The sequence below is a fragment of the Cloeon dipterum genome, chromosome 3, assembly GCF_949628265.1.
Source record: "Cloeon dipterum chromosome 3, ieCloDipt1.1, whole genome shotgun sequence".
Taxonomy (NCBI): domain Eukaryota; kingdom Metazoa; phylum Arthropoda; class Insecta; order Ephemeroptera; family Baetidae; genus Cloeon; species Cloeon dipterum.
This window is the reverse complement of record NC_088788.1, coordinates 3,945,349-3,958,000: the sequence shown is the minus strand read 5'-3', so window position 1 is coordinate 3,958,000 and position 12,652 is coordinate 3,945,349. Positions and strand designations below refer to the sequence as shown.

General features: G+C 40.6%; 1 protein-coding gene across 6 annotated transcripts in view; it reads left to right on the top strand.

Moving 5' to 3' along the window:
- Nucleotides 1-12,652, top strand: part of sv (shaven) — a 61,464-nt gene that overhangs the window by 24,284 nt on the left and 24,528 nt on the right. The window contains exon 1 of one of the 6 annotated variants that reach the window (XM_065484155.1): nt 6,410-6,602. The exons of the other annotated variants lie outside the window; for them this stretch is intronic. Coding sequence (XP_065340227.1) covers nt 6,548-6,602 — 55 coding nt within the window. The 5' untranslated portion in view covers nt 6,410-6,547. Of the gene's footprint in view, nt 1-6,409; nt 6,603-12,652 lie in introns of those variants that run through there. 6 annotated transcript variants of the gene reach the window in all.

Genomic DNA, 12,652 nt, shown 5'->3' with positions numbered 1-12,652 from the left:
AAATTGGGTAATAATCTCTCCGCACAGTAAAATTGAAACACAATACATCAATCATCAGTAAATGTGATGTTCATGTTTTGCAAAATCTCATTTCACAATTTCTGCAATTAAAAAGGAAATGCAGAGAGCCGCCTGCTCGTTATTTATTTGCAAATCACAATTTAAATCGATTGCATATGCCATTAAAATGAACGCCACGCTTTCACAATGAAAATCACATCAGTGCTGTGCTCATTGCCCATAACACAGAGATAATTATTGCCAAAGTTAATGATCACTCGAGTATGCGAGTGAGTGATTTTTGAAAGCTTCCCCGTCGGATCGGCGGCCGTCTCGCCCCCGCGCCCGCAACAAACGCCAGCCGGGTTTGTTTGTCGAGCAATCAAATTTCTATTCCACTAATGCACACCGCGCGCACACGAATATATAATCTATGCAAAGAATCATTCCAATCCACTTTGAGTGCTCGCCTTCTGTCAACACACACAGCACACTCGCTCGCGTTTTAATTCAATTTGGCCGAAATTCTCGCACTCTATTATTCATAAATACATAACATTCGCCGTCGCGAGAAATTGCTGGACGATTACGAGAAAAATGTGTGTCACTGGCTGCTTATTTACAAGTCGTCGTCGCGGACAATGAGCGGCTGTACATACATGGCTACATACCTACCTATATACACAGCACGTTCTCGTGTATCTGTGACTGACTGCAATGAGTGAGTGAACATCCATTAGAGCAAATCCCCGCGAGGAGCCCCTCAGGCGAGAAATGGATGGAAATAAAATAACGCACCAGACTCGTCACCTTCTCAATGAAAGCCTCTCAGGCTCACGTCAAATAAGCGACAAAAGAATTATTGCAACGTAAACATTTAATTTGTGATATAGGAAATAAAATCTGAAAATAACTATATATAATTTATATTTAAATTTAAAAAAATCTCCGTTGTTCCAAGTCATCATCATTTTTCGCTCAGCTTGTTCATCCCTTTACAGAAAAGTGGATTTTTAAATCAAAAGCAATTTTGCCAAAAATGTTATAAATTCACCAGTTGCATAAACCCTAAGTGTTCGAAGCCGCCAACAGATGGCGCCACCGTAGACTTTCGATGTTAAGGAACTTCCGCTGCGATTTCAGACTCAATCTAGCTACTGTGCATTCTTCAATTAATTTGCTAATTTTTGACGTGCTGAAAACCAAAATCGGTTCAGCCAATCGCCGTAGAATCGTGAAAAACTATTTTTTGAGATAAAAAAAACTTTTCCAACATTTCTACGGCGAATGGCTGAACCGATTTTGGTTTTCAGCACGCCAAAAATTAGCAAATTAATTGAAGAATGCACAGTAGATAGATTGAGTCTGAAATCGCAGCGGAAATGCCTTAAAACCGCTTAAAACAAAATTTTTAAGAAAGTCTGTGGTTGCGCCATCTGTTGGCGGCTTTAATAACTAAGGGTTTATGCAACTGGTGAATTGCGAGGTTATTTTTGTACCCTTGTAAAGACAAAGAATGAAATAAAGGATCTGAAAAACTTTGATTTTAAAGGGTTTTAATATTTCCATGTCAAAAATGAAATGTTAATCAATATTTAAAAGCAAAGCAAATCGCACATTTTTATCCGCATTTCGGAAATTTTTCTCTTTTAGTTTCGATTTGAAATCAAACCTTTTTACTCGTAAAAATATGAAGACACTTTCAGTAGAAAAAAATCTGTTGATGAAGAAAAAACTACCCCTCGGAATTTTCGTTTGAAGAACCTCGTTGACGATTTCCAAAAAAAAAAGGATTCGCATTAATATATATAATATGAATGGGCCGGCACCGAAATAAAGCGTGATTTTTTGTGTGTTTACAAGAAGTGGAGAGCAGAGCGCAATATTTTGCAGCCATAAAGTACCTCTCGCCGCTTTTCCCCAAATAATGGCATCATAAAGGCAGCAAAAAGCAGCCGGCAAATGATAATAATAATAATTTTAACAACACTAATGCCCCCTATTTTTCTTTTCCGCCCACGGCAAATGAGTTATCCCGGCGGCATTGTGAGAGGGAAGCCGCTACTTTTCCACCGCTTAATGCATACAAAAAAGCGAAAAAAGCCGGGAGAAAGAGGGCGATTGTGCTAATAATAATGACGCTTCTTATCACTGCCGCCGCCGAGCAGCGCAGCAGCTCCTTCATATATTCGCCTGTCGGCCGGTAATGCCAGCCATTACTCTCGCCGCGCGCGGACCAAGAAAGAGAATGCCGAGCGCAAAAATTCGTCTAATCCCATCTTGGCAAAGTTTTTCTCCACACGCAAGGTGTATCACCCAACTTTTCCTCTCATTTTTATTTGTCAGCCATCGTCGGCGTCGTAGTCGTTTCCAGCCAAGAAAAAAATGAGACCACTAATGCACCAGACATTTTTTACTTTTCATGCAACTTCCTCAACTCGTTGATGATTTTCTAGGAAAGAAAAACGCTGGTATATTGAGACTAAAACCGCAAATCTTTGAAAAATCACAGTTTCTACATTTTAATGCCGAAATTATCTACCTGCAAATCCTCATTAAGTGTGTGTTTGGGGTGGAAAAGACTATCATCCCTCTTTAGCCCTGCATGTATATAGTTGGCGTCTCAGGAGACGGCACGTAAAAGCTTAAAAATTGCGGTCGGGAGTTAAAATTAAGAGGTTTTGGTGTACGCGCCGCGGCGGTTTGTGTGTCGTGCAATTAACCTAAAATTTGTTTTACTCTCGGTTCTCGGTTCTCCCCGGCGTTTTTACTGCCTAACTCGCTCGTTCGGCTACGTATTAAAACTTTACATCCTGCGGCACGATAACTTAAATTATCCGGCCGGAATTTATGCAATCCGCGCGGCGACAGTCATCGGGGAGTCGCAAATTATTTGAAGCCCGCCGCCGCTTTTTAGTTAAATTAACGCAAAATGCCGCCGCCGGCTGCGAAATTTATTATGCTAATCAAATATAAAGCGGGCGTTTTATTTTCATACCGTTGGGGGAGCAGCGCGAGTTATTTTATTGAGCCACCACCGCGCCGCTACTATATGCGCTGCACTCTCCGCTGCTGCTTTATAAATTGCATGGTGACATTTGGGTGAGTGTGTATAGTATGTACGCAGCGATTGCATCCCCCGGACGGAGCTGGGGGACGTGAAAAACGGTCACACTCGTCGGCTCTGCGCTATATATTGCCCAATCCAAGAGCCGTTGCAGTCTCTCCTAGAAATCTCCAACCTCGTTTTAATTTAAATTTCTTGCTGAATAAATTTTCATAATAAAAACAATTATTTCCCACAAGTCAGGCGAAATCTCGAAAATCTGCAAATAAAAACACCTCATCGTCCCTTTAATTATTTTTTAGAAACGAAACGAAATGAAATTTCCCTGAAAAGCCTCGCTGTGTTTCACCGCCCTGGTTGGCTAGCAGGCAGGGGTGACTATTTGCGAGGGAAAGCAGCCACCCCCGGTCGGGATTATTTTTTAGTTTTCACTCACTTTATTACTGCACGCGACACGAGGGGGTGATGTGGAGCGAAAGAGCGAGAGAGAGAGAGAGAAAAGGAGCGAGATGTGTACGTATAATAGAGTAAATCAGCCAACGACATCATGTTGAGTGCAGATAAGTAGTGTGTAATGCAATAAAAAGGCATTGTTGCTAATACACACCATCAGTGGTGACAAATTTCCTTCTAGCTGCAAAAAGAGGAAAGAAATATTGAGAGGAGAAGAGAAATGAACGATGAATCGGGCTAAAGGAGAAAAAGCTCGAAAGTAGTCCATAAATCATCAGCTGAAAAAGAAGTAAATCAATTTTTTTAATATTTTTAAAGGCAAAAATTTTAACCAAAAAGTTGAAATGAACGGTGGTGCCATCTGCTGTTGGCACGTTTAATAATATTTAGTGCAGACTTTCATTTTAACTGTATTTTTTCTACATCTGCGGCTCTACATCCGAAGGCGTCACATCATTTTTTTTTATTTTTCCCATGGTGTGGCGCGTTTGAATAGGAAGGTCACTTCGTCGCGATTGTAAGTCGTCCGTCGGTGGGTTCTCGGTGACGGACGCCAGCCAGCCATCCCAGCAGCACAGTCTGAGCAGTGCAAAAGAATTCAGATACATTTCTTGAATGAGAGTCGTGGATATGGGGAGCAGCAGCAGCAGCAGCGGCAGCGGCAGAAAAGACACCTTATACCTGTCATTGTCATAGGATACGCCGTGCAACCTGAGGGTGCTGGGAATGGGGAGCCTCTCGCATAATGTGATTTGGATCGAATTACGCCAACTTTATTTCACATCATTGAAAGAGATGACTCTTTTTTCCTCGTAAAAAGTCGAGAGTCGCACCTCGCTCCGTCGTCGTGAATGGCTTTTTATTCGCACAACAACACAGATTTATATTTAGGAGACTGTTATAAGCTCTCGGATGCGATATGTTTGTGTGCGCTGAGAACGTTTCAATAGAGCTGTGTGTGTATTCATTTTTCTGATAATTATCTCGCGCACGACAAAGGTCAGCTGTTCAGGGGTATATTTTCTGCTCTTTTTGTCACCGACAATAAGCAGCCAAGGTGAGATGACGACGTTCCACAATGCGGGAAAACGTCTGAAAGCGAGGCCTTTGCAAAGGTTAAAAAATCTGGCCGAGGGATATTCTTCATTGTGCTGGATGATTTATTGACTAAAGGAATAGCAGTAAACGATTTTCTTGCTTTCATTGTCATTTTGATATGATATTTGAAGCAATTAAGTATTTTTGGACTCATGCATTTTTACTTGACTTTTAAATTTTTATTTCTTTCAGTTCCTTGAAACATTCCAAGGACTTAATATTTAATGAAGAGCCGGAAAGATTTAATTAAGGGTTCGAATTTTTCAAGAACGAACTCCTTAAGAGTTAATATATATTAATTTTTAACAACGGAAATGTTTATTATTTTCTTTCGGCTTAACAATTCCATAAAATTGACTATAATAAAAATTTATATTTAACCAGGCTCTTGGTGAAGTTTTTAATATTATTTGCAAAATAACATTTGAATTAAGAAAATTCCTGAGGTGGAAAATTATAAAATTTGTTTTCTCAAGTGTAGAGAAGGATGTAAAAAATTAACAAATTCCCATTTAAATCTGAGAAAATTTATTTAAAAGAAATTTCGAGGAAAAAAACGATGAATTTTAATTTTCCAGTTATTCCAGATCTCCATTCCTTCAATTCATTAACAATCAATTCGCTGAAATTCCGAATTTTCCGAATTTTCTGCATGAAACCCGGGCTGTCGTTGTGTCGTTGTGGCTGCGTGTTTGCGCTCGGCTCCATCCGAGGGTGAAACTTGTGGATTCGCTCTGCGTATCCATAATACAAAGAGCTTACATGCTGGCTGGCTCGGATGGAGAGATAATGTAATGCATCGCTAGCCCCGCCCTGCAGCGCTCGTGATGTTTGATAAGGGCGGCCAATCACCGCCCGATCTCGCAGTGCGCGCTCTCAAAAGGGTCAAGTCGCGATGCGCGGCCCGCCGAGAGGGGTTGGAATTACACTGCTCTCGCACGCCGACGACAACACGCTCTCGCGCCGGAGGCGGCGAAAAACCGGTTGGCCAAACCAGCACCGCGCCGCTTTTGACTTTTGACGTTGGCCGACGACACGATCCACTCCAGAGTTAAGGGATGAAAAGCGGAAATCATCATCACGGAATAATTTTACCTGCTATTCCGCTAAAAAATGCACACAGTTGCAGGATTTAATTTGAAATTTAAGTGGAAGTATCCGGAAATCGGAATTGAACGGTGACGCCATCTATTTGCAAATCTGATCCAATCCAAGGGGTGAATTTCCTGATTTAATTTTTATTTAAAAGACAAGCAAAACAACTAAAATGATGATGCTTTGATTTTTTAATCGTTAATTAAATTTTCAAACACTTGATTGTGTTCTCCCTTTTTCCAAGCGATACAAATTCCTATAAAAAAAAACAATCTGAATTGCAAGAAAGCCTCCAGAAATGGCACGCCTTGAACCGCTGAATTGGCGGAATTTGATCTGCAATCGAGCCGAAGTGGAAGCTGCTCTCGCTTCCAATGAGAAACATAAAATAAAATACCGGTTGAGGGGCGGCGTGGCAAAACCGCCACCGGCGGCTCCCACAGGCAGTCGCACGGTAATCCAAGCACTCGCACATCCAACACACGCGGCCAGATTCGAGTTTGCTGCTTGTTGTTACAATAATAGATAGGTGGATAATATCTGGCTCGGCTGGTGGCGGGGCGGAGTGGGGACAGTGGCAAGGGGTGCGATTTGGGCGAATCTGCGGCTGCATGGTGGTTATTCCTCGATCGGCCGGCGCCGCAGCCGTTCCCGAGCTGCTCCGTGCATTTGCAGCCTAGTCGCCGCCGCCGCCGCCGCGAGTTTTGCCGCTTTATAGTTTTGTTGGTTTTTCCACGTGCTGGTGACATGTGACCCTTCGGGGAAAAAACGCTGGAAGCCGCCGCCGCCGCCGCCACGAATTTCGGACTGCTCGCGTTTCGGCCGTCGCCAGCCATGGACCTCACCACGGCCTACAGATACAACCAGAACATGATGGAATATTACACATGTGAGTCCGCAGTTAACATTAAATTTGTTCCCGCCGTGACCCTGGATTTTGTGAGGTGGAACAATATTTTAAATTAAAAAATCAGTCAAACGGTGGATTGTTTATTTTCTAATGGACTGAAAAACTGGCACAAACGGCACCAATTCAACGAAGAGCGTGTTTTAAAAGAAAAATTATTTTTGCATGGTTTTTGGGCTCTTTAAAATATTTTCTATCTCGGTGAAATCGGTATACAAATATTTAAAAAATTGTAATTGGAAAAAAACTGGTTCAATTTCTGTATATTTTGTTCCAAAGAAAATCTGTAAAAGTAGAAACATTAAAATATTACATGGCTCGTATTAATGCAAAAAATATACTGATTTTAGTAATAGAAAATCCATAAAAAAGAGAATTGGGGGTTAACAATTAATTCCCCTGAGGAAAGAGGGGTTTCCGTGAATTTTTACGCTTTGTTTGGTATCTCATTCCCATTTACACAATTTTAGGCGACCAACAAAACATTTTTTGTTGGCTATAACGTTTCTTATGATTTATTTAATTCTTCCCAATAAGATGAAACAAAAATAATCATTTCTCATTAAATTTTTCTCCTTGAGCTGCTCTCTCTCTCTCAATCTGATTAATCTCCTTCCTTTCGCAAATTGAACTTGACCGCAGTTAACATCCGATTTTGTAATTCCCGCAGCTGCGTGTCGCTGCTCTCAGTTTACAAAACCGCATGCGAATTTCAAATTGACAAGCGCATGAAAATGTATGAGCCGCCGAGAGTCGGTCCATTAAAGCATATTCGAACGCAAACCGCAAACCGAAACCACAGAATCCGATTTCGGTTCACGAATGAAATGAGTATTAGCATTCGTAAGCGCTCAAATCATTCAGAAATTTGAATTTTCTCACACCTTCTTCCTTGTTTTGGAGCCAATATGAAATTAAAACCATCTTTAATATTTAAAACCATCATTTGAATATTATTTCCAGCTATTACGTTTTGACCTCGGCTTAAAAAAACTCTCATTCTCTTGAGACAATTAAAACTCACGAATGAATATCTTAGAAGTGACAAAAGCGACACTTGAAAAGGCACTCAAACACATATACACACACTCACACACACACGCAACACACAGATGCTCTCATAATTCTCATTATATCGAGAGCGACGTGGACAGAAATCTCTTTATCCGCGGCGGCCGCAGGCTTTTCTGAATGCTGTCCGGCGGCATCGGATAAATTCAGCGCGCGGTATAAACTCTCCGAGGGGTTTCCTTTTCATTTATAAATTGCGGAGCTGCTGGCAAAAAGCTGCTACTGCTTGCCTCTCGTATTGTTTGCGGCAACAATGACCACAGAGAGCGGCAGCGCAGCAGCACTTTTGTGAGTCGCGCGCGCCATGCAGAGAAATATATATACGCGCGTTTGGAATGTGAATTTTGTGTTTTGTTCCAGCCACAACTTTGGAAAAGCTGGCGGCTGGCTCCAAAGTTTTTGGAAAATTGAATTTCAGCCAACAAATTAATTTGAAGCAAGAATTTAGCCTCCCAAACGACGCTGAAATCAGCTTTCAAATTTAAAATAAATTGCTTATCTTGTTTAAAATATTAAATATCTGCGAAAACCTAAAAAATATATTTATTTTCATTCATTAGTTTGATCATTTTAGTGCTTTGATCGATTTAAAAAATGAGGGAAATAAATCACTGTCACGTTTGACGGTTGAAAGTGTAAATCCGGCTTTGATTTGAATAATTTTCCGCAAGGAAGCGGACGCAATTGCTTCCAGTGGTTGAGTTGGAAATCCGCCGCAAAGAGCGTGAAATCTGCTCGCGCGCGCCGAAAGTGCGAATAATCTGCGTGTGCAGCCGTACAAAAATAATGGAGTTGTAAATTAGGGGAGGAGTGCGCGGCATATGCGCCGTGCATTTCTCTGCTCTTTTTTAGCAGTCGCCGCTCCTTTAACACAATTATTATAATAGCAGAAAGATGCAAGCCAGCAGAAGAAATGGTCGTAAAAGCAGTAGGCATGCAGCCTCCCCAACGCGCCAGAATGGAATTATTCCGTCAGACACCCCTGCATGCACATTCGGTCACACACACACAAAAGTGCACGCCAAGCCAGGCGCAGTTATAATATTGTTGTGTCGTCTACTCTTCCCGCACCGCCAGGCAGATGTACAATTGTTAAGTGTGTGTTTGTTATCGCATTATGAAGTGGAGGAGACTGCATCGAAAATGCACAAATGCCTGGCGAAAATGTTAGTCACGCTCGGAGCACAAAGTAGAGGTCGGGAATGCTAGACAAAAAGGGGAATAACTGAATTTTCTACAAAATTTATGATTGAAGTTTAATGGTTACGTAAATTTAAAATTTGAACAATTTTTCTGCTTAAATATTTATTTATAAAAACCTGCTCCATTGGGAACCAGGGATTTTCAAATCTTTTAAAAGAGGTTTTTCTGAAAAACTAATGCAAATGAGGCAGATGTTGCAGAAAGGAAATAAAATTATTCATGGACAAAACAATGGAAAAAATAGAATTGTAAAAATCTGAATTTAAATGTAATAACTGTTGCTGAATTTCACGAGCTATCAAATCATTTTAAAATGGGATTGATTCAGTGAAACAATTCAAAATAAATTTAATTGTTATTAGGTACGCAGCAAGCAGTCGATGGAGCTGATTGTTGGAATTAATTTAACTCTAAATATATGCAAAAACCGCCAGAGGACCTCAATACAGAAAAAAATGCCAATTGTCTCCAAAATTTACAGAGTTGACCGTATTTTATTGACAGGTTTCTATTCCTCTCGTCGAGATTTAACGTTTGGGAGAAACTTAAAATATTCTTGTAAAAAAAAATAAAAGATTTCAAGAAGGTCTTCGCTCTTACCATTTAAAAATCATGTTAATTTTTGCAGCCACCATTATTTAAATTTAAACAGCAGTAATTTTTTGGCTCAAAGAGGAATGATACTGCAAAAGCTTGGAAAATGCTTGTTGCCAATGCATAAACTCGTCCCTTAGGATTCAGTTAAAGCCTAAATTGACCTAGGAAGCACTGTAATTTTTCGAGAAAATTGGCTGGAAATGGAAAGGGCTGTCTCCTTACTTGAAATCCGATTTAATTTCAAAACCAAGAGTTTCCCCAATAAGTGGCATACACCGTTGAATAGATCTCGACGAGAGGAATCGGGATATGCCAAGAAAATATGTTCGAGCACTCTAAATTTTGGAGAAAATTGGCAAAATTTGAATTTTTACTGTAGGAAGGTCCTTTCTCATTATTGCAAATTGTTGAACAAATTGTTTTTCGGTCAATTGTTTAAGGCATTCAACAATTTAAATAATTTTCAATTGTTGCCCAGTATCATTTCACTTTAAAAAGTGGATTTTCTGAAAAACTAATGATGAAAGGAAATAAAATCATTCATGGACAAACAATGGAACAAATAAAATTGTAAAAATCTGAATTTAAATGTAATAACTGTTGCTGAATTTCACGAGCTATCAAATCATTTTAAAAGGGGATTGATTCCGTGAAACAATTCAAAATAAATTTAACTACGCAGCAAGCTGTCGATAGAGCGTTTTGGCTGCATTTTATTGGCAGGTTTCTATTCCTCTCGTCGAGTTTTATCGAAACGTTTGCGAGAAACTCTCTTTCTTGTAAAAAAGTACAAGATTTCAAGAAGGTCTTCGTTCTCACCATTAAAAAATCATGTTAATTTTGCAGCCACCTTTCTCGTAAATTTAAATTGCCAAACAGTAGTATTTTTTGGCTCAAATTCAGTCCTCAAGAGTAATTAATTGCGTCGGCAACAAGGATTATTCTGGTGTTTGCATTAATAAAATCCTCAAAAATAACAATTAATCTTTGCTTTCCCTGTGTTAAAAATCTTAACTGCTGCTTTAATTTACCCTCTCTTATTCAAATCGCAAAAGTAGACAGACTTCTCGTCATCTGATCGATTTTGCATCAAAAAGCTTTAGAGATTGAAGCGTCTCAGATGGTGAGTGTTTGTGTGTGTGTGGGGAGGCAATCTTTTTCGGACAATAAAACACGGAGGAGTGTGCGTGCGCGGTGATCGATATTACGGATGGAGAGAGCGGTGCATTTCTCGGTTGTAAGGAAGTGCCGCTGTAACAAAATCTTTCTCGCCCAATCACTCGACGGCGGCCGAGGGCGCAGCCTCCCTACAATCACAATAAGTCTGTTTTGTTCCACGGCAGCCGAAAAGCCTCTCTCTCGCTCTCTCCGCTCTCTCTCAGCTTGGCTCCGCTCGGCTCCGGCCGGCCGGGGGGCGCCGCCGCCGCCGCCGCCACTCAAAAACTCGCACCGCTCGGTCCCCTAGAGGACTTGCGGCCGAATTGCAAAATCTGTCAAACGGGATTTATTCGCTGCCTGCTGCTTTTTCACTCCTGGTGGCGATTTGCTTTAATCGAATTCGGGCCGCGCCTTGTTTGCCTCCGCTCCACCGGCGCTAGATTGGATTTCAATCAGGAAAATGGTACTGTTTCTGCGCGCACGGGTTTCGTTACTTCGTTTCCTCATTTGCTTTGTGCAATGCGAATTTCGTATGTATTTGGGATTCAGGAGGAAGCTGTACGTGCATTCCACATTTTGATGAGCTGGAAATGTCCTTTTTGGAGTATAAAATATATGCTAAATTATCTGGAGCAAATAGTAAATACAGGGCAACAATTGATAATTATTTGAATTGTTGGATGCCATAAACAATTGATCGATAAACAATTTGTTCAACAATTTGCAATAATAAAAAAGGACCTTCCTACATTAAAAATTCAAATTTTGCCAATTTTCTCCAAAATTTACAGTGCTTGAACATATTTTCTTGGCATATTTCGATTCCTCTCGTCCAGATCTGTCCAACGATGTATGCCACTTATTGGGGAAACTCTTGGTTTTGAAATTAAATCGGATTTCAAGTAAGGAGACATCCATTACCATTTAAATAAGATTGATAACCAAAATATTGTATTTATTTAAAATTAAAAAATTATTTCCCACCATCCTTCCTATTCCCCACAATCCTCTCCAAACAAAAATCATTCTCCTGACTCTCAAATTCAATCAAAATTCAAAATTCAACTAGTCTCTCCTCGTAAATTAAAGCCACAAATAATCCACTCGCTTAACAAGATTTCATCCGCAGCAAAACCAGATAATATCATACAAAGTCCACCAACTCAGCACCGAGATGTATGTAATCTGATTATTCGAAAAGAGAATCGAGCACGATTGAAACCCCCCTAATACAGGCCCTTCTCCTAACATACTGAGGGGGGTGCGAAGCTGCGAACACAACTTGTTGTCATTGCATTATGGTTAATTGCAGATGAAACAATCGATGTATCTATCGCACCCGGAGCAGCAGCGTCGTGCCGAATTAGGAGCCCCCTCGATGAAGAGTCCCAGAGCATGGATGGCATATGGCCTTATCAAAAGGCGCCCTTTGCGCGCGCGACGCCCGGGGGCCTTTGTTTGGCCCCGCGGGACCTGCGCGCCACGACTGATGCTCTAACACTTCTAATGACCCTCGAACAGCCACTTTATTTAATCAATTACGGGCCAGCTTCACAGGAATTATGTATAATATGTGCATGCATCTCGGTGGATGCCTGGTGGGTAGGCAAACTGCTCGCCTCCCATGATTGGCGTTCGGCCCGCCCGCCTAACTTGCAGGGGCGACCTTGTTTGCGTGATCAGCGGACGCACGGGATTTTCACGCGGGTTTGCAGCTACAATGACAATTGCACAGATTAGTTTTAAAGCTGGAGAATATTTAAAAAAAGATATTTATTTAATTTAAACATATCTCCTTGTTTTTTTTTTAGGAAATGTTAATTTAAAAGCCGATGGTAAACAGGAAACAACAAATACTTGATTTTAGAATAGAATAGAAATTAATAACAGACACTATTTGTGTACAATTTAAAAATAGACATAAATGTAAAGCTTATCGTCTCTTATTCTTAGACGTTTTCTTGAGAGATAGTTCATTATTTGTTTGTTGCACTCTATAATGA